The sequence below is a fragment of the Cynoglossus semilaevis genome, chromosome 11, assembly GCF_000523025.1.
Source record: "Cynoglossus semilaevis isolate Cse_v1.0 chromosome 11, Cse_v1.0, whole genome shotgun sequence".
In the NCBI taxonomy this organism is placed as follows: domain Eukaryota; kingdom Metazoa; phylum Chordata; class Actinopteri; order Pleuronectiformes; family Cynoglossidae; genus Cynoglossus; species Cynoglossus semilaevis.
In genome coordinates this window covers 16,937,812-16,958,999 of record NC_024317.1, presented here as the reverse complement: position 1 = coordinate 16,958,999, position 21,188 = coordinate 16,937,812, and the positions used below count along the sequence as shown (strand labels likewise).

The window sequence follows — 21,188 nt, the reverse complement described above, 5'->3', positions numbered from 1 at the left end:
CTCAGTACACGTGTGTATTTGTACCAGAGCAGTTCAGGGTGAATACTGTTACAGCGTTGATAAATATTTGAATATGTCAGTGATAGACACTAAAAGACTTCATTCACTCAGTAATCATGTAGTACATGTACTGTATGTCACCCTGGTTTACAGTACCTCAACTGAACGCTACTACAGTAAAACTACAGACCGAGACCTGTTTCATATATATTTGCCAGCCTGTGTGTTTCACCTCACTCACCGCCACACGTCCTTGACAGCACCTATGGAAATAATTCTGCATCTGCTACAAATTCATATTATGCAGAGTCCTGACAGTAGAGTACACACTGAACTTCTCACTGGGGCCTTTTCCAATTTGAAATAGAGATAAGCAGAAGGATTTTTTTGGTGAATAATATATTACTGAAAAGATATTAAGAGACCATGAAGAAAACCTTTTTGTAACAAATACGAACTCCACCGGGAAACAATATTTCCATAAATATTCATGGAAAGTTTACTTTTTAAAAAAATGCTGAATTTGTTATTTGTATCGCATTTTATTTTATTTTTTTTAATTAATCAATGAGACAAATGAGGCCAATGACCAAAAGGGCTTTTGATTTAAACTTTTGGTACCAAGAATTCCAAATCCAAACAGGAATAAGAACTCAAGGAATTCTCTTCCAATCATGGTGCACTGAGAAAATATACACGTTATCAGGTTCTCAGTAGTATTTCAATTTGCGGGGGTGTGGATCGGAGGGCGGGCGTGAAAACATTTCTGTCCCTAAGGGGGGGCATGACTGAAGATAATTGAGATCCACTGTATTAGATGATGAATTATGTCAAATTGAGTTCAGGGAAACAGACGAAGCCCGACGGCAAAGCCACTCGATCAGGTTGATCATTTCCTGCGGTCACAAATCTACTCACATCATTGGTCTATATTTCTGGGTCAAATTCAGGTCGGTCTGTGGTTGGCTGATATGTAGTGGTTCAATCTGTTTAATCTGTTTACCTGTTGCTCTGATCTTCTTCTATTAGACTGTGACAAAGGAGTTGAGTTATTTCTCGGTGGTTTTAGAAGTCGCAGCATCTTATTACTTTGTAAATTTGTGCTGATATTTCATCTAATGGATTGTATTTCTTCATTAAAATGACAGGCAGCTTAGTTGCATTTGTCTGTTGAGAGTAATAATGATGAGGGGACTTAGTGAGCTTGTCATCCACAGCAAACAAATTGATTTTCTTTTTGCTCTGCCTTCATTTTTTTGAATTCCCTGAAGCTGATGTACAACTATTTTCAGAATTCAGATGATCCACGTCTGATCTGGTGAACAGTCTGTCTGACATGAGCCCAGCGTTTGATTTAATGTTAAGGCAATTTGTGGTTTTATTTGTCTTGTTTTATTGGTGGGGGGGGGGGGTTCAGAGGGTGGAAGGGAAAGGGACTTAGGTGGAGGGTGTTAGCACGGTTAGCATATTGTAGTCTGGCTTTCAGGGTGCAAGAATGTACTCAAACTCAGGCCCGGGGGCCAAATGTGACCCGCAGTGTTATTATATTTGTCCTACGACATCATATCAAATGAAGTAGAGTTGGCCTGTCAGTATATAGTTCTTATATACTGACAGGATTTGTAGTATTAGTGGTGTATGCGCTACAATACAGCACTTTTTTTTTGGGCTGTGAATAAACATTTACATTAAAAAGGAACTCGATTGGCTACAGATAAAGAGACACAATAGGAAACAAATACCACTGAGGTGCTTTTTATTTCAATTATTATTATTATTTAATTTCTCATGTGTTTATAACATTCAGCTTTGGTTGGTTGTTCCAGATTCAATGTTTATGCAAAACTAAAGTTTGTTTCCATGTGAAAAAATTCTACATTACAGATCTGGAGAGAAGGGAAAACATGAACAATTTTCAATAAATGTTGAGTTTGGATACAACTTCGTCCCAGTTTTTCATTTTGTCCCACTGTGAATTTGAGTTTGACACCCCCTGGTGTAAGGTTTTAGAATTGGTAGTTAGTGTTTAACCATATATCTGTAATGTAACCTTTCAGCACCAATCACTCTGCTGCTGCTGCTGCTGCTGCTGCATTAATGTCATTATGTCGATGTCAGGGTGTTAGCATGTGCAGCCTGACCTGCTGGGTCTCAGTCATTATCATCATCACTGTGTGTCACAACCTGCTCCGAACTCATTAAGAAAAGTTAACATCAAAAGTTGGAACAGTTTCACTCATTTCCAAAGATCCCCCCCCTTCTTCAAATGCCCAACTGAGACCCTATTAGTGTTTTAGATGAACATGCTATGCATTGAAGAGGTGTGTGTGTGTGTGTGTGTGTCAAGATAATTACCTGGATTTATGGATGACAGGAGCATTTTAAAGTGTTATTTGGGTTTTCAGGGACATGGGTTCACCTAGCGGTGAACCAGGCAGACAAAGAACCAGGGAATACACACACACACACACACACTGCAGACAGACACACATATACACATAAAGATTACTTAGGAGTGTTGGAGTTTCACGGATTACTGTTGGCCTGTCACAGTGATATCTCTGGTGTTGAATGTGTGGGATGGAGCAGCCTAACAAGTAAAGAGACACATGCCAGGACTCACACACTGCTGCATACACTGTCTCTGTCTCGCTGTCTCTGTCTCTCTGTCTCTCCGTCTCTTTCTCTCTGTCTTTCTCTCTCTCTATCCTTCTCTCGCTTTGTCTGCCTTTCTTTCTCTCTCTCTCTCTCTCTCTGTCTCTCTCTCTCACACACACACACACACACACACACAGACGCACATAAACATTCATGGCTCCCCAAAATCTGCCAAATGCTAAAGTGTACCTGATGTGCTCAGCGTTTCTGGCTGTCCCGCAGATGAACTCCTGCTACTGAGATTCACACAAAACAGAGGGGAGTCTGATCAAATAGTCATATTCCCTACTGCTACCACCTCCGGCCTAAACAGACACAGCCATATGCACCAGCACAAAAACAGAGTACGGGACGACGGCGGAATAATAATGTCTAACCTATTTACATTTCAAGTCATACAACAGGCAGCGCCGCTCGGTTCGCAGATAAAGAAAGGACTTGTCAAGAACACACGCCTCACTCTGCCTCTGTTCTTACACACGTTTAATGTTTGGATTCTCCGCCATCAACAGCTGATATTAAACCGCTTTTCAAATCAGGGGCCAGCGTCTCATCGCCAACTTTGTTTACAAATCTCAGGTTTACATCAGTGTCCGGTGTCAGAAGGAAAGAACTCTATTCTAACTCTGCATCTTTGAAAAACACAAGACAAGTGTAATTGTTGCTGCTTTTCAACGTCTGTAAATATTGGAGTATTTTTGTTAGATTACTGAGTGCTCTAAACCTGTGGTTTTCAAACTTCTTATCCTCTGTACCACCTGAGAAAACACTGATCTCTCTGAGTAGTTAGCTCCACCACAGGAGAGATGTTTATGTTTAAATGTTGTATTAATTGTACGTGGTATGTTTCAGATTTATTCAACTGAAAATGTAAATGTGAAAATATGAATTTTCCCTGCATACCACTAGAGCGCGCTCACGTACCACTGGTGTTACGCGTACCACAGTTTGAGAACCACTGCTCTAAACTAAACAAAACCACTTCTCAAATACATTTTACATACATCTTGTTAGATATAAATTTGATAACCCACTTTTGCAAATCAGTACAAATAAAGTATATAAATGTTTACATGTATTAATTGTTGTGAAGAGATTAGCAACAATTTATCTAATTTGATAGCTGAGAAAAAATATATATATATTTTGGTAATGGACTGTAACAGGGAAACCAGTCAAGAGGCTAAGAGCCACAATTTTTGTGTTACTGCAAAGAGCCACATGATATACATGAGCACAGATGAACTGTCCCATCACTTACAAAAATAAAATAAAACTCTCCCACTCTGTTAAAACTTCCTGTATACCTTATATATCTTATCATCTGTGCAAAGATCAATACTTAGGTTTTCCCTAAGTATTATACGCCACATCGTCATGAGCTTGACATAGCGTAAAAAAAAAACACAAACATAAACTTTTGCCCCATGTGGCCCCCGAGCCGCAGGTTGGCCATGCCTGGACTATAAAGAACAACCATCAGTTAAAGGGAGAACAGTGTAAATCAGGATGAAGAGCCAGACCTTTGGGCTTCGTGATCCTCATAAACACAGTCTTTTCTTCAGTGTCAGTTGTTCAACATCCATTCTAACTCAGGGATCATGAACTCCCAGCCCCCGAACACACACACACCACAATCCCCAAAGTCCGACCTGCAACTATGTATGAAACGAATGATTTATGATATCGCTCTTTAGGAAAACTTATTTTCAATTATTTCGTTTGTTTGTTCGTGTAGATATTTTATGGGATAAAAAGAAAAACCTTTGGCTCCTTTCATTTTAAGACCAACTGGTATAAATGATTCACAATAACAAGACATGAACTTTAAGCTTCATTAATACGACATTGGTTTTAAAGCAGGTGCAGTTTTTACAGTGTTGATTATTAAAGGTACTTTGTGGTTAAAAACCACTCTCTATTCCTCTCTGACTGCGAAGGAAAATGTCCGCTGGACTTTCAGTGTCACTAAGAAGGATTATGTGAACCTGTTTAATTGAACTTATCTGTTGTGTAGTGTTAAATCCTGTAAAATCAAACACCAAAGGTGTAAAAAACTGCAATTAATAAAAATAATACAGGGCTCATTCAATCAGTACACACATAATTAAAATATTTGAATATATAATTGTTGTATGAATTTATTATTTTTTGTATTTATTCACTGTATTTTTTCATCTCTGTAGACTTATATTTACTTCATTACTATGATAAGACTTTTTTTTTATTAGTAAGACTTGACATGCTCGGATGGTAGCCATATTATATTTAATTTATATATTTATATTTACATGTTCTACTTTTTATTAGATTTTTATCATGTTACTATCTTAAAATCATGGCTCTTAAGAAGTGTTTTCAAATTAAAATATGTAAAATTGTTGTGTTACTATCTTAAAATCATGGCTCTTAAAAAGTGTTTTCAAATTAAAATATATAAAATGTTTTGAATGAATGAACAATAAAGAATTGGCAGAGAATATAATGTAATATAATTGATTATATTTTATTTATAAATATTTATATTTATAAATACTAAATGTAATGGAGAAAAGAAGGCTGTACAATTGAATATGAATATATTTTATTACATATTTCCTTTTTGTTTGTTTGTTTGTTTTTTTTACCCTTATCTTGTTGATCACTGAAGTTAAATTTATTTGAATGTTTTTTGAGTGCAACTTTTCGTCTTTGGTTTGAATATTTAAAGTAGATTTCTTTTGTACAGTACATTGTTTTAGTATATGAAACAAAGTCTTTTTTTTTTCAACAAATGCATGTTTTTAGGTGAATAACCAGAATTTAAAAAGTTATGATTCAGATTCAGCGTGTGCGTCAATAGAATTTCAATAATAAATGTTATCTATATTTATTTTATTTTATATTATCAATTTCGATGTTGTTGATTATTGATATTATTTTTGTTATTGTTTTTATTTTAATTACAAAATGGTGGATAACATTGCAAACGTAATAAAAAAACTTACTCTGTTAGTAACAACTGGTATAGAGAGCAAATATGAAAACCAAAATTCAAAGGTAAACATGTGGCCAGCTTAAAAACCTATAGTTACATTAGAACAAATGAAGTGTGAAAACTCTGCACTATTATACTATAAAAGCACAGTGATATTTCTCCAAGATACACATTATCTAACCTTTAAAATGTGAATATTTGTCAAATTAACAACAAGTTATTGTAATTTGTCAGCTGTTGTTACAGGGTTTAGTTGTTGACCTACTGGTGCCATTACAAATATTTGGCTTTTTAAATTTTTAATTAAAGAACACATGATTTTTTTCCCTCTTTGATCTAATGAGTGAGGTTGGAAAATATGAAAAATAAACTTTATAAAATGTTTAATTGTTGCAACACTGTCAAACATCTCAACAGTATTTAGGTTGGTTTTAGTTTAATGAGTGAGGTTGGAAAATATGAAAAGTAAAGTTTATAAAATCTTTATAAAATAGTGAATTTATAAATAGTGAATTTAGTTTTAGTTGTTTCTTTTTTACTTTCTCATACTCGGTCAAAATATCTCATGTGATTTTAAATGAAAAGGCGATGGCGATTAAGGGTTCCATGGAATTGGAAGCTGTTGGCCCAGAATCCTACGCCTACACAGAAATCTTCACTGAAAAGGTTTCTACGTGACGTAGAGAGGAAATAAACAGTAGTTTAAATACTGATCTGTGGCCACATGTTACTGAAGAAATATATTATACAGTATTAATGTGATATTGACACTCTGTAGAATGGAGAGCAAATATATCACAAAATATACATCTGTTTAAGCATATCCATTAAATCCTAATTATTTCAGACTAATGTGGTCCAACCTGACTGTCTCATCAAACATTTAACAAAACTGAACGTCTTCAAGTCTGTCTGCGTGTTTGCCCGTGGCACGAGATCCTGTACACACACACACACACACACACACACACACACACTGTGCTTTACATAAATCAAAGGTTGGGAATTAAGTTAAGCCTCACACAACTTTTCCTCATTTATCTCTCTCACACTCCCCGTGTTTCCTGCTCCAGTTATCTACAGCCTTGCCTACAGCTACTCATCTGAGAACAGCAGAGAAAATTAGAGAATCAACTCCAAAGTGGAGGAGGATGGCGTGTAAGAACAATCAGTGTGCCAGTAGGCGAGATAAGGTGCTCCATTTATGGACGACCACAACGCTGTTCTCTTTTTTTCCTTTCTCTGTCTGAGTGGGAACAAATTCCAGACTGTCACGCAACCACCGAGCGACTGTGGGTGCCACAGTCAGGTCACCACCAGGCTTTCACACACACACACACACATTAGCAATCTCTCACACACACATGCACATACTTTGGGCTCAAGTGTCTGGAATTAACTCTATGCCTGATAGGTCGGGCCGTGAGCAAAACGAAGGCTTACATTGCCCTCTTCAGGTGAACACGTGGTAGTGACGAGGAGTTCTATGAGTGGTCTTTACAATGTGGATTCACTTCATTAACTTCTTCTATATATATATACTGTAGATATATGTAGTATAACAGGTGACCCTTCATCTGTTGCACTTTGAAACATTTAGTTGTCTTTTCTTATTCAATTTTAAGCCTCTGAATTATTTTTGGCCTGAATTTTAATAAAAAATATATTAAAATGCAGGGAACCAACACATGACAAGAAATACTAACAACTTTATGTGTGTGTGTGTGAATATTCATCTAATTTAATTACCTTTTTGTAGGAAATAAGCAATATCATCATAAACTATATCTGTATTTTGTTGTTTGTTTTTTGTTTGTTTCTTGATTTAAAAAAAAAATCAGACTAGACACCATATGGTTGGGTAAACCAGAAATATGTACAATGACTATTCTACAGTTTGGACCAGCAGGGACTGATAATAACTCTGAATAGAAAACCACCATAATATATGTTAACATAATGACTGTCTGGACGTTATGAATGGAAAATTACTTGCAGTAGTGACGTCATCACACAGCAAAACACCTCAGAACATGATGTAAATACTGTACGTGAGCACATACAGAAATTATTTCCACCTTTCCTGCCACCACCAAAACAATGAGATATATATTTGGGGAACACGTTTTTACCGGTAGGTGGCGACAATTCCCGTTTTTTCGCTTTGCAGATTTAAGATTCAGGCAGATAGTCTGTATAGTTTTCTCTCTGCCACACGCAGATGAGTCATAACCAGGACACCACTCTGCGGTGTGAGAACTTTTCTCCCAATGCAGAATGAAGAACTTTTGAATCATTCCACAGCTGTCAAGAAGATGGGTTCAGACATTCTCACACACTCCACAATTTAAGAGGTGAGACTGACTTACCTTGTTGCCTTGGAAACACCATCTCCCAGTTACTTAGGCTACGTCAAGGTGGGTCTCGAGTCTGTTTGATGTAGAAGGTGGAAGTCAGAGCTGGGTGGTGGTATGGAGGTAGCTTCTTCAAACGACTCACACTGAAAAAACAAATGCATAAATAGCATTATTTTTCTAATGATACAGAAAATGGTTTCTTGTTTTTACACAGTCTACTAATGACACAGCAGTTTCTCTAGCTCACCAGATACTGATACATCACACATCACTGTGCTGTAAAGCTTATATTGCAAATTATAATGAAGTGAGAAAATTATTAGTACATTGTTTGAAAAAATGTAAATTCTTTTATTTAATTTATAAATTATACATTTTTGTCAAGCTGCAACTCATTGGCTTTTTCACAGTCAGTGTGGTTATTTCCACAAAAAGAAACAAAAACACACCATATCTTAGTTTCTGTGATTAAAACTGTCTCTGTCTTGCTTACAATTACTATTATCAAAGGGGAAATTCTGTGATGCCCAACAGACTGAGTACTCGAATGCAGCCCACATTTGGGGCGTGAGCACCACCTGAAGGGCACGAAAAAAACTTTCAGTTTTACACGGTTGGGCCACGAGGGGCGCAGGGATGCATTGTTATCAATAAGTAGATTGGGATTCTCCCAGTAGAAGGGAGTGCTTGCTGGTAGATCATGAGCAAATAAAATAAAAACATATTTACAGTCTATATGACTATAGATCTATGTGTGTGTGTAGCAGTGACCATACTATACTATAAGACTTGAATGGCATTGTGTCACAGACCATAATGCATTTAATCAGTACCCACACATATTTCATTTCACCACTTCAGCCAAGACAGCTTCCCAGCACTTAGTGTCGGTAATGTTTCAGTCAGACATTTAACCAGCTCCAGGGGAAGAGCCAGATGTCAGGTCATGATTAAATCAGTCCAAATATTCACCTACTGTACCAAATGTGCAGGACGTCCAGATGTCCAATAAACACAGGTTTAAAAACTGGACTGCTGAACTAAAAGAGCACAAACACAATCTTTGGTATGCTAACTGAAGAAAACAATTGTGGGGAAATAAAGAGACAAAGTGACACCCACCCAGGGACCACTTTAAGGAGTGATGAAGGAAGTCTGGAGGAGGGGACCACGGGGCTGTGGAAAACAGACCTACAGTAATGCAGTGACTTGTAACAGCGGGGGATTTGGAGGACAGGGATGTTTAGATTATACAGTCACAGGGTTGATAAGCTGGAGAATGGGCAGAGTAAGATAAAAGAAAGAGCCAGATTTTATGACTCGATGTGCAGTCAGCCATTCTGTAAGGACGGACTGGAAGAGGAAGGGCACGTGGATTAAGCTGATTATTCAACATCATCCTCTGAGGAAAGGTGGCACAGATAACCGTATCAGAGGAATTTCTACTACAAATTGCAAGCTTACGTCAGGAAGCCCTCCTTGTCCTCCTCCCTTATTCTGACTAAGTGGTGAGCATTCATAAAGTCTCCTTTGAAGAAGATCTAACCCAATACAGAGTCCTAGAGACTTTTACTTCTTTTCAACAAAAAACATCACCACCTGGAAAGGAATATGGAAAGATGATTCCTGCAGCTGAGGAGGAACCAACATATTCCTCCGGAGCCTTCATTACTAATGTAATGTAAGCCTGTAAGCCCTAAGGCAGAGAGGTCCTGGGGAGTGGATGGATGGGACATTTATATTTGATGCTAGGAAGTCCAGATACCATTGTTTACAAACTAATACATGTAGGAGAATTTTCATTTGTGTACTTGCCAATCAAGTGCTGTCACCAGTACTTCTTTGGGTTGGCTTTAAATACATATGCAGTGAACTGCAAGGCTCTGTTAAATAGTCGACACGGCTCTGTGGGTAATTGGTTGACAGGCAGTGTGTGTGAGCTTAACCCAAACCACAGTGAGGTGGAAGTAGCAGGAAAATGCTTATTAACACAAGGCTAAACAAACAACGCGACTTCAAACTGACACCATTGTCGTATCAGAAAATATATCAATACAAAATAAACAGAAAATAATGTTATCCTCTCTGTCTCTGTCTCCTGGTTTCAGCTAAACCAAGTGTCACTTTCCAATGTTTTAATAAACAAGTTATTAAACAACACAATGTACTTGACGCAGTGGCAGGTTAATAGGATTTAAAAGGATTTAAACTTACAACATTAGTAAATATAGTAACAATACACATTAGAGCTGTGAAGGTACAGTACGTGTATTCATACCAAACCATTAGCTACAAATACATGTGTGCTGAACAAACTAAATACAATTGAAACCATGATAATGAATAGAAGAACAAACTTGCCAACGCCAATGAACTCAACTCACTCTGTTGTTTCCACCATTTTCACATTAATTAGCTGTTAGCACAAGCCAGCCTTGACTGGTGAATGTAAGCTAAATAGGGAGACACCTAACGAGCGTTTGCCCAGCCAGCGTTGTTGTGCTTGTGTTCAGGATCTAAAACCAAGAACTGTGACTAAAACTGTGACAACAGCAGAGTTGGCTGCTGCGAATGATACACTTTTTTCTTTGTTTTCAGTGACTACAGATTATTTCAAACCATTCCCTTCTACTGCTGTTTGTTTGAATGGCTGAAAATATCAATTACATCCACCACAACTAGTCTAAGTCAACTTGACTAGTTGACGTCATAGCATGATATATTGTAGGTTTAGTGAGTTGTATATCACGAGAGACTTTGCTCCTGTTTGAAAAAAAAGAAAAGAAAAATACAGGTAAACCACAGGAAATACGTACAAACAAAACTACTTACCTAAAAACCGAAGGTGAAAACCATGTCAGCCTTCTGGTTCTGGATTTTTATGACAATGTTCTTTATTTAACAGGGGCCAAGGGTCACACTGAAGTTTTGAGACTTGAAAATAAAAATTATTACCTAAACACTACACGAGCATGAATAATTTTGTTTTTAGCTGCACGGTGGCCACAAATGCAATGGATTGCAGTTGATCTCTTACTGCAGTACTAGCCAGGTGAGTCGGTACAGAGCAAATCTCTGGTACTAAACAGTCGCCATTTTTTAAATTTCTAAAATAAACAGGATCTCTCTTCTGTAGGTGCTATGTTCAACACACTGCACAAGTATGAAAAAATTGCGATGTGGTCGTTTTTGACCCTCACCAAATTAAATATTTGTATCCAACCTTGGGCCCTCTTGTTTTCTTAACAGTGCTAACTCAACCAAGCTAGTTGTCAGAGGCGGGCGACTGTGGCCTAGTCTTTCTAACGGACGTGTGAATCTTCCAATCAGAATAACACGTGTCGTTCAAACCCACTAATGGGGATAGAATGGTACCAGGCTGCTCCTCTCAGAGCCTAGTGAGGGCGGAGCTACTGGTAAGGACCCACCCCTCAAATCCATGGTTTGGTTGCACGAAGGCTGCAGTTTCAGTTTGTTTTATTCACCATTTTGTGTAACCGTAGGTTAAAAAAATATCTAGAAAAATATATAAACACATAGGAACATTTGCGTTTGGGGGAGAAGCCTCTTTCGTCTTTTTATTTTTACGCACTCGCTTGGACAGCGGAGTTGTGCGCCAGGTTCGCTACGCTTGGTGATTTGCAGAGCGGGAATCTGTATTTCTTTTCCCCGGTGCTTTTTTTTCCTTCCCCCATCCTTAACCTCTACAGTATTCCAGCAAAATGTCAAGGCCAGTGAGGTAAGTGGGCCAAATCTGTCCTATGCTCCACGCGCGTTAACATCAGCAGCGTGTTGCCAGGCGTCGCAGTTACCGTGCACATTTCATTCGATTTTCTGAATAGGCAATGTGTGTATTTCATGAAAAAATAATGTGAACGTATGCGTAGGTGTCTCTGCTCTGCTGTGTGCACCGTGTCCTTCTAACATGGATACCAGCAGCAGGGACTGATCGCCATGTCTTGTCGAAGTATACGCAGCCCGCCGCCGTGTCTGGTCTATCACGCTTTTAAATGCATCCATGATGTGCATTGTTGGCTGCTATGTAGGCCAAGCAGAAAATCGGTTGGCTTGCATTAACCAGCTGCGTGTTGCAGCTCAGTTCAACCAGGCCTGTTAATATTTTCCCTCTGACTGAGAATGAGAATATGGCTACCCATTCATCCAGAGGGAGCTCGTAAATGCTAGGAGCTCCACACCAAAGAGGAAACTGCTGGACGAGCTTGTGTTCGGCCTCTGGGTTTGATCGGTTAGCCGCGCAGACTGGGCACAGAGTACCGAAGTTTCCATTACAATACGCAGGATTGTGAACACAATGTTATTGTGATTTTTTTTTCTTCTTTTTTTAATCGGCCAACAAAAGATACGGGCAAGGAAAAACGGGCTACACATGGATCAGTGGCAGTAAATTAGCACTGCATGCTGGTGGTAAAGGAAGGCGGAGTACTACACAAACTCCGTATCCATTGTAACACAGGAAGCGCCTTGTCTTTTTAATCCACAATAATAATTTTAAAAAAACTAAACCAAATGAGCATTTCGAATTTAACCATCTGCGTCGTGATGTTTGTAAATACAATTGACTGTAAGCGATTTTCTACACGCCGTCTTTAGCTATTGTAGGAGGATTGGTATTTTGGAAATATTGTCGAAAGCGCAGTGCAGTTTCTGGTGGGAAAAACATCCCTTTTACATAAATTAAAACAAACACCACAATTTACACAAATATTCTGCTATATTTTTGCATGTTTAAAATACACTTAAAATGCATTTCCATATTCGATACATTTTTTGTTTTAGTTTTTTTTCTTTTGTTGGTGTATGATTTTATACGTGTCATTGTTTTTGTCCCAGCAGCTGCTCGAGCACATGCCACCCATCTGTTATCATCCAAATAGTCAAAGTTTTTGTCTGTAGTGGACTCGTAAAAAAAACATGGCGATCAAACATGATGGCCTCTGTGGAGAAATTCGACTCCAGGGGTAAAGCAAGTGCTTACTATGGGTTGGTAACACCATTAACTGCTACATGTGGGATAATAGACGCATATGAAATAACCAGCAGATTAGGCCAACTCCGTTTATATTTTAATAGTTAAACAAAATTTCACTCATCAATTCAATTATTAGAAAAAAATATTTTAAAAAGCATGATAGCAGATGCCTGTATGTTGACTTCTGTTAAGACCTCACAGTTCTGTCAACTTTACTGTATATTTAGTGAGATACATTTCTGAATTAACATTAGGCTATCTAAATGAAAATATAAATTAAAGCATTATGATGTTTTACCAATACATTTTTTGTCAAGTCATTTGACAACATCCCCAAAAGACGATGTTTACCAACATAGTATTTGTAATGTCCAAAAATGAACTTAACCTAAAATCAAATCAAAAATATCAAGTGGGAATGATAATATATAATATGAACCTCCTGTCCAGAGGTTGAATGGTAAAACCACATGGACAGGAAGCAAGGTTTCCATGGCATAAAAGGAACTTAAAGTATAACATACAGACCTCTGTCTTCAGCTAGCATTAATGATCAAATGAACCTTTAGGAGCATAATAAATAAATTGATACAATGGATAATAAAGTTCTATCTATTGTATCACTTTATTGAGTTTATTGAACAATGGGTCTCAGTAATCACTCACTTTGAGGCACCATATTTTTTCATGGTTTCAACCACCAACCAATCACAGCTGTGGGTGTTAACAGTAGACTGGCCACGGTTGTCCCTGTGAGAGGGGGTAGTGTAACCTGCAGGCCTGATAAGAAGCTCTAGACCTGGTGAACTGAGACTTCCAAAGAATCCCAATGGTAATGAGGCCTCACAAAAAGTCGACAGACATAATTCCAAATCAAGTAAACGTGCGACTGCCTTCTACACAAAGACAAGACCTCAAAGACAAGAAGATTTACATCACTAAAGAGGGGCCAGTGAACAGGTATGTGCTAGAGATTGGCATTGGTGTCTTCATCTATTCACTGATCAAATACTGTTACAACCCTTTTATCTTATCTTAGCCTTGTAAAAACAGTCATTACCATTCAGTTGTTAGAAATCAATCGTAAACCCACTGTAATATAAACATGACAAAGTTCTTGTAAAGAAAGTTGTTCATTCTAGCTTTAGTGCGGTGGCTTCCTGCAGTGAATTAAAGAACAGATGCATAAACAATGCTTGTAATGATTTTTATCTTTTCTTCTAGGTATTTGGTTCACCACTGACGTTGCCTTAGAACCCCAAAGGCAGAAAGGCTTTACCCTCCGTCCTTTTCGACTGTGTTGATATTCTTAGTGATTTACCTTAAATAACATATGTATTCTGTTCCATAACTGATGATAATTTCCTTGTGGGATTTGTAATTTTTAATCCAATCTCATCTAGTATTAGAGAAAGGTAACGTCCATGTGTTAAGAAAAGTTTGTACTGAACTTATGCAAATATGAAGATGTATGAATAAAAAAGAAAAAAAACAGGGGGGGGGGTGTTCTCTTCATTTTCTGCCATCCAGTGTTTGAAGTAGTAGGTGAGACAAAGAAAATACATAGGCCACTCCTACAGAGGCAGGGCAGATGAGGAGAACTAACCTGGTCTTGTCACCTTCGTGCTGCTGCAGCAGCCATTGCTCTGTCTGCTGCCACTATCTAATTTATATATATATATATATATTTATTTATTTATATATATACTCCAACAATCAGGTGTTTGCTATTTCATTTTCCTGACAAAACTTGTTACTGCATTACTTGCATACTGAAATGTAAAATAAAGAGGTCAAAGCATAAAATACCAGTGCAATGAGAAAATAGTGGAAACTTCGGAATCTTTACCCAAACATTGGCATCAGTCTGTTCTTGTCGTGCAGTTTCTTCATGGTGTTTGTGGCCTGCTGTCATGTATGATATCCGGTGTGCACTATGACAAATTAGACATAACTGTAAATATATCTTCAGCTGAATTACTGAAAATGAGATAACGTAATTGTTAGCCTGTGTCATTTGACATGGCGGTATCAGATGTAAGCACAGAGATGTATGATGATGTATGGAAATGTAACTAAATGTATTTATCTTCTTCACAGGAACAGGAAGGTGGTAAACTACTCGCAATTCAACGAGTCTGATGATGCAGGCAAGTATGGCAGCCAAACGATCAAATGTTCTGCTCTCACCATTTTTTATGTCAGTTAACTCGATCAGGGTGTGTAGACCAGTTATGAAGTTATGTGTTCTAATACTGCTCAATAATCCATCACTGGACACCACGTTGGTGTCACAGTTAAACAAACAATAATAATAAAAGTTTGAAACTGTTTTTTTGTCTTTCTCTAGATGAGGAGTATGCTGACAATAAGCCCAAGAAGGTGCGAGCAGCCCCACAAGAGCCAAAGCACAAGCGATCAAAGAATTCACAGGATGACAGGTTAGTTCCTGGTTATACCTGGATTGTCCTGTTCTGGTGCTGCTGGTTATTGGCTGAATAACTCACAGTACACAGCACTGGCTATTCAGAGTGTATTAGTGGCCTCAAAGAAGCAATTAAATGATTATTGTTGTCAGTAAGAGTCATACTGTAGATGCCAAACATATTTGATGACACGATGACATGATAATAACTGCACTGACAAAGACATTAGCCTTTGGTTTTAGTAATGAAGCAGGACGTTCATTTTATAGTTCATCTTAAAGCTAAAGGTTTAACCTGGCCTGAATGTGTCAAACCTAATGATGATTTGTATTCTCTCTCTCTTTCATTTCTTCAGTGAGGACTCTGATGAAAAGCTCTCAAAATCCAAAAACTATTCAGCAGGTAAAATACTTTAGCTTTTCTTAATGCTCTTCTCTGTTCAGAATAGAGCAGCACACTCACTCTGCTTCTGCAATTTTATTCTGCAGATGACTTTGGCAGTGATGATGAAGACAATGATTTTGGAGAGGAGGAAGACGAAGACGGAGGAAGTGATTATGAAGAAAAAAAGGGGAAAAAAGGAAAAAAGGTCAAGCCAGAGAAGCCCAGCAAGAGAGGACCCAAGAGGAAACGGGCAGCAGGTCACTTTACTTTCTTCCTTCTCCTTACTGCAACGATAATGTTGGTTGTAGGTGTCAATATGGCATGAAGAACTTCCAAGGCTTCATTAGTATAACGTGGTGTCATTTTTTTTTTGTAGCCAGTTTTATTATTATTATTATTTATTTCCCAAGGATGTTCTACAACCAATATTCAGCCATTTGGAATGAATGTTCCTGTACCTCAAATACTGGATCCTGGATTTCCTTGTTTGGGATTCTTGAGACGTTCAGAACTGACGTGCAGTCTAATGTTTTATCCTTCATCCAAGTTTTAAGGAACACTAGAATACAGAGTGTGCAGCTGATTTCTCCCCGTGGTCAGTGGGAGTCAGCTGGACATGATAGTAGTAGCAGTGTTTGCCCACATAACCGTGAATAAATGAACCTGTGTTTGATCTGCATAGTATTACCAATAGGAAATAATAATAGCCACATATGTCAATCAGGAGTTTTAATCAATCAAGTATTTGTTATTTTGTACAGAACAGGCCAAGTCCGATTAAAGAAGTAAATGTGTTGTTTTTTTTTTAACAGATGACAGTGATGACGAAAAGGAAGTGAGTCGAAAGCGTACAGTGCGCCAGGCAGCTTCCAAGGCTGTGTCCAAACAGAGAGAGATCCTGTTGGGTGATGAAGGCAGCGAGGAGGAGGAGCATGAAGGGCAAGAGGAAGCCTACATGGATCGTATGTACTTTTCCCATTTCACAGCCACTCAGATTGAGACATGACTCCAGCTGTTGGCCACAGAGAACCTCTGCTGCAGCCATTTTAGGTCCTGGCCCAGGAGAACACTGTCAGGCACATTTGACACGTTGGTGTCACTGTTAATGATTGGTTTAAAGAACAAGTCAAATGGAAGAATATTGGCTGTGAAACGATGGACTTTAACTTTGTCAGGCCAATATGATGTCATTTAACTCGTTGTACACGGCGTTGTACATGTTACTCTAATGGTCTTGAAAGATTAAAACATTGTTGACACTAAGGCAGACAGTAAAGTTCACCTTGTTGGAAAACAAAACAAAAACCTCTGCTTTTCATCCAATAATCATGATTATTTTTAGCCACAATAAGCAGACAGAGATGTGATGTGACTCTGTTTTCCCTGCAGCCGATGAGTCTGGCAGTGACGAGGATTTCATGGTGGAGGACGACGATGACAGTGATTACGGCCACTCAAAGAAGAAAAGCAAGAAGGTGATCAGACGAGGACGGCTGGACAAGAAAGAGAAGAAAAGCCCCAAACCTAGACTAAAGGCAACAGGTGAGACATCCAATCGTACTGCAGCAGTACAAACCAGCTGGAACTGAATTTGTGATGGAAAATCCTTTGTATTCATTGGATAATTGATTAAAATCAACTGCTCAATCAATGTTCAATCTCCAGCAGCTACAGAAAGAAACACTGGTGTCTTACAACGCCACTTGTTTTGTTTTTTTGAAAACGGGAATCACCGTCTTTCTGTCCTTATAGTGACACCCAGCCCAATGAAAGGAAGGGGGAAAGGGCGTCCCAGTACCAAGGCCCTGGAGAAGAGCTCGCCCAAAGAGGAGGAGGAGGAGGAGCCTGAAAGTCCCCAGGAGGAAGAGGAGGAGGAGGAGGAGGAGACCAAGAAAAAAGAGGAGTCCCCTGTCCCCAAAACAACGAAGGAGGCTGCAGCAAGAGAGGAAGAAGAAGAAGATGAAGAGGAGGAGGACGGCTCAGAGGAAGAGGTCCCCTCTGGAGAAGATTAGAAGATGGTACACATTTGAAGCCCATCTTCTGTGTCCTTCTGTCTTTTTCTCCTTTTTTTATTGGTTTTGTTTTTTTTTTTTCTCCCCCGGTGTCCTGGCTCAATGGTTTGGACTTTTGGTTCTTTTCCTTTGCGTCCCATTCAGCCCCACCCACAACCATCATGAACATTGACATCATATATATTAACATTTACGTTTGACTTCTCCTGGCTAGTTCAAGACTTTTCATTATTGCAGTGTAAATGTCAGTTTTGGATTTTTTTTTTTTACAATTCCAGAGGTCTGTTGCTTCTTGTCATCTGTCCTCGGCAAACTTTACTAGAGCGCTGTAAATGCGAAGCCACTACAGGTAGGGCCGACGCCTTTTTTCCACTGGTACACGTGCTTTTAAACCAGGAGCGTGTTTTAACAGGACAGCTTCCATTTTTATTTTAGTCTCTTTATGAAACCTGTACAGTTTTACTTTTGGTGAACGCAGCAGTGACTTTTTTTTTCTTCTCTTTCTTCAAATATCACTCGTGTCCTGAACTACTGTGTGGCTATGCAGGACAGTAACGTGCATTACTTTGAAAATGATTCAATTTAATCAAGGCTGTGTGTCTGATCAAACGGTCTGAGGTATTTTACTGTCAGTGCGGGGAGGGGGGGTCACTGTCTGACTGCCACTATCAAATCTTTTCCAGACTCCATGTGTGTGTTTTTTATGTATGCCTGTAGGGTACTTCCTGTCAGTGGGTGTGGCCTTGCTCCCCATCACCAATTGGCTTTCTGACACAGTTTACGTTGCTGTATGTTGGCTTTCTTCTCACAGCTCACCCCAACGCCCCCTCCTCTGTGGCTGCAGCCTCCTCTCATTGGTCCTGTTGTGCCAGGCACCCTTATAACTTTTTTAAGAATTGCGAGAGATGTTTCCCCTTTTTTTTCTTAACTTTAGGAGGGTAAAATTGAATGTTATTTTTTCTCCTGTTGGTTTGTTGTTCTAATTCTCTATTCAGATTTTTTTGTAATGTTTGTTTTTTAAGAAAAGAAATAAAATGTATCCTGATTTTAAAGAAAAAGTTGACCCTATCACTCTGTTTTCTGTGCTTCGACAAGCCATCCCTGACCTGTTTACTACAGCTGAAACGCTTCCCTCTTCTCTCTCCTCCCTCATTTCAGTTCCCCCGGCTTGACGCTCACTGTTGTTATCCATGCCTATTTGTACTTTCCAACTCTCGGTTATTCGTGTGTTTGCCAAGCTGGTACATTTCTTTACATGAGGACTAGTAGTATACTGAGGCTGGACTGGTTTTAATAATATTACTGGGCAGCTCACTTTGTGTATGACATTCATTTGTCTATTAATGCCTTAATTTGAATTGACTTTTCAGTAGCTACTTGGGTTTCACACAGAGGCATTGGAATGTAATCTGAAGGTTTTTTTTGTCGTAAGCTGCAAACTTGTTTATAGAAGATGTACAAGAAATTGTGTGATCCAAACGTAAACATCCAAAGCCATAAATGATCTCAAAAGGGGGAAGACAGGTGTAGAGAAGTAGTGTCCACTAGGCTTTAGTCAGGAGAAAGACTGACCCCACGACTACAGCAGTAGTACTATCAGCTGTTCTGCTTGTCTTTGGACTCACTTGAACCTAGTCTCTGGTTCAAAAGCACATGTGATTGTTTATAAACTGTCAGCAGTTTACTGCGGGTCTTTTTTATGTGTACGTTAGCACACAGTTCTTAATGTGATTTTGAGACAATTGGGCATGATTTTAAAAATAAAAACAAAGGGCGGGGGGAGACAATGGTTTTTACCCATGTGAAGCTCTGAGTGCTCTGCAGTAGGTTCAGCCGGTCAGGTGAATCGCAGCACTCGGGGCACGATTGAAGGCACTCACAGTCATCTCACAGGAGACACAAGGCTGTGAATTTCTCCTCTTTCTACCATTCTATGGTTTTGTGTGTTGTAATATTTCTGGAAGTTTTTTTGTTTTCTGTCTCCCTTCGTATGTACTGACAATGCAAACATGTAAGACGATTTGTGATTCTTGCAGAAGACTCGTGTGGAGAAGCTTTTTTTTCAGTGGTGTGGAAATAGGAACACTGAACTCATTCTTTTGCATGTTGTGGAAAAAATGATGATGCTGGTAAATGCAATGGCAATATTGTGGTCTCATAAAACAAAGTATTCATACTGATGATGTTGATAATGCTTTGGTTTCCCAGCTTCTAATAAAGGCAACCTACTTTTTATATGGATTTAACTACTTGTTTTGTGACCTTGGCCTCTGTGCATTATATGTGGGCTGCATGGAACGGTTTAGTAAGAAAGGACGATACCAAAAAATATCCATAAGAGTGAGCGGAAATATGCCCAGGGCAGAGTGGATTCAATTCCATTTTTAATTTAAAATCCTTATTTTAAAACTAATGCAGTGAATTTACTCATTTTCACACTATTCCTAAATATCACAGGAAAATAAGTGGCTTTATTAACAAGTTAAAAACGAGGAAAATGCACAGTATGACAACTTGAAATTATTTTACATTTGTTAACCTATTTTTTATAAGGTCATTTACTAGGCAAAGCAGGGAAAATGTTCATTTACACAGATTACATTTGAAGGTGTTGCCTCACTGTTCCTCCCTGTGGTCTTATTTCACACTTTCACTGTGTGAGTGTGAGCATCTGCTGGTGTCTGTCTGCACGTGTGGCTCTGTGATGGACACATGTCTCCTGGATAGTCATTCCATTTATAGTATGGTTCAAGGCGCAGCCACAGTCTTATTGTGTGGAACTCTTAGTCCCGTGTGTCTAAACTTACATGGGATCAACCGTCTGCCATGGATTTCTTTTTTTAATTCTACAGTAGAGAAGGTTTGGGAGTGATATCCTGCTGTGTACAGTTGCTAAGAAACCGCTGGTGTCTTGACACTCCTTGTGTGCTGCATTATGCTGCAGTCTCCTCATCCATATGCTCTGTTTCTCCTCATGCAAAATCACTTCCACCCAGTTGCCACTGACTGCAAATAAAGCAGTAAAACCTCCACATATAGGACTCACCTGTAATCTGGATAATAATAATAATACTTTACAGGGATTCAACTGACCTTCCAGTTTTACTATGGTTGTTCATTAACTAGTCTCATTGTTTCTCTGTGGAGGTTGCTGCAGTGTAGGGACCATTTTGACACATTTTTTTCTATGTTTTGGTTTGTAGCTAAGAGTTTGACTCGCAAAACTCATTTGAACTCAACACACAAATAAATGAACCTGTGTAACATTTCAACTAATGGTACTGAAATCAAATTTCTATGTAGATGTGTGTGTGTGTGTGTCCTCTACACACACTCACTACAGGTTGTCTCAGTTAGTGTGATACATCTAAGAGGGGTTTCCTT

General features: G+C 38.7%; 2 protein-coding genes across 4 annotated transcripts in view; one reads left to right on the top strand and one right to left on the bottom strand.

Moving 5' to 3' along the window:
* epha8 (eph receptor A8) overlaps nucleotides 1-11,306 on the bottom strand; it is an 85,816-nt gene extending 74,510 nt beyond the window's left edge. For all 3 annotated transcript variants that reach the window (XM_025059894.1, XM_008321024.3, XM_017036719.2), the window contains exons 1-2: nucleotides 10,825-11,306; nucleotides 8,005-8,135 (exon numbers count right to left, since the gene is read on the bottom strand). The gene's annotated coding sequence lies outside the window, so the exon portion shown is untranslated. The remainder of the gene's footprint in view (nucleotides 1-8,004; nucleotides 8,136-10,824) is intronic.
* Nucleotides 11,307-11,431: 125 nt separating this feature from the next.
* On the top strand, nucleotides 11,432-20,036 carry nucks1a (nuclear casein kinase and cyclin-dependent kinase substrate 1a). The gene is made up of 8 exons (XM_008321023.3): nucleotides 11,432-11,731; nucleotides 15,083-15,132; nucleotides 15,333-15,423; nucleotides 15,764-15,810; nucleotides 15,897-16,049; nucleotides 16,605-16,754; nucleotides 17,182-17,334; nucleotides 17,545-20,036. Exons 1-8 carry the CDS (start codon nucleotides 11,715-11,717, stop codon nucleotides 17,802-17,804), a joined length of 921 nt encoding a protein of 306 aa, XP_008319245.1. The 5' UTR covers nucleotides 11,432-11,714; the 3' UTR covers nucleotides 17,805-20,036.
* The last annotated feature ends 1,152 nt before the right edge of the window (nucleotides 20,037-21,188 follow it).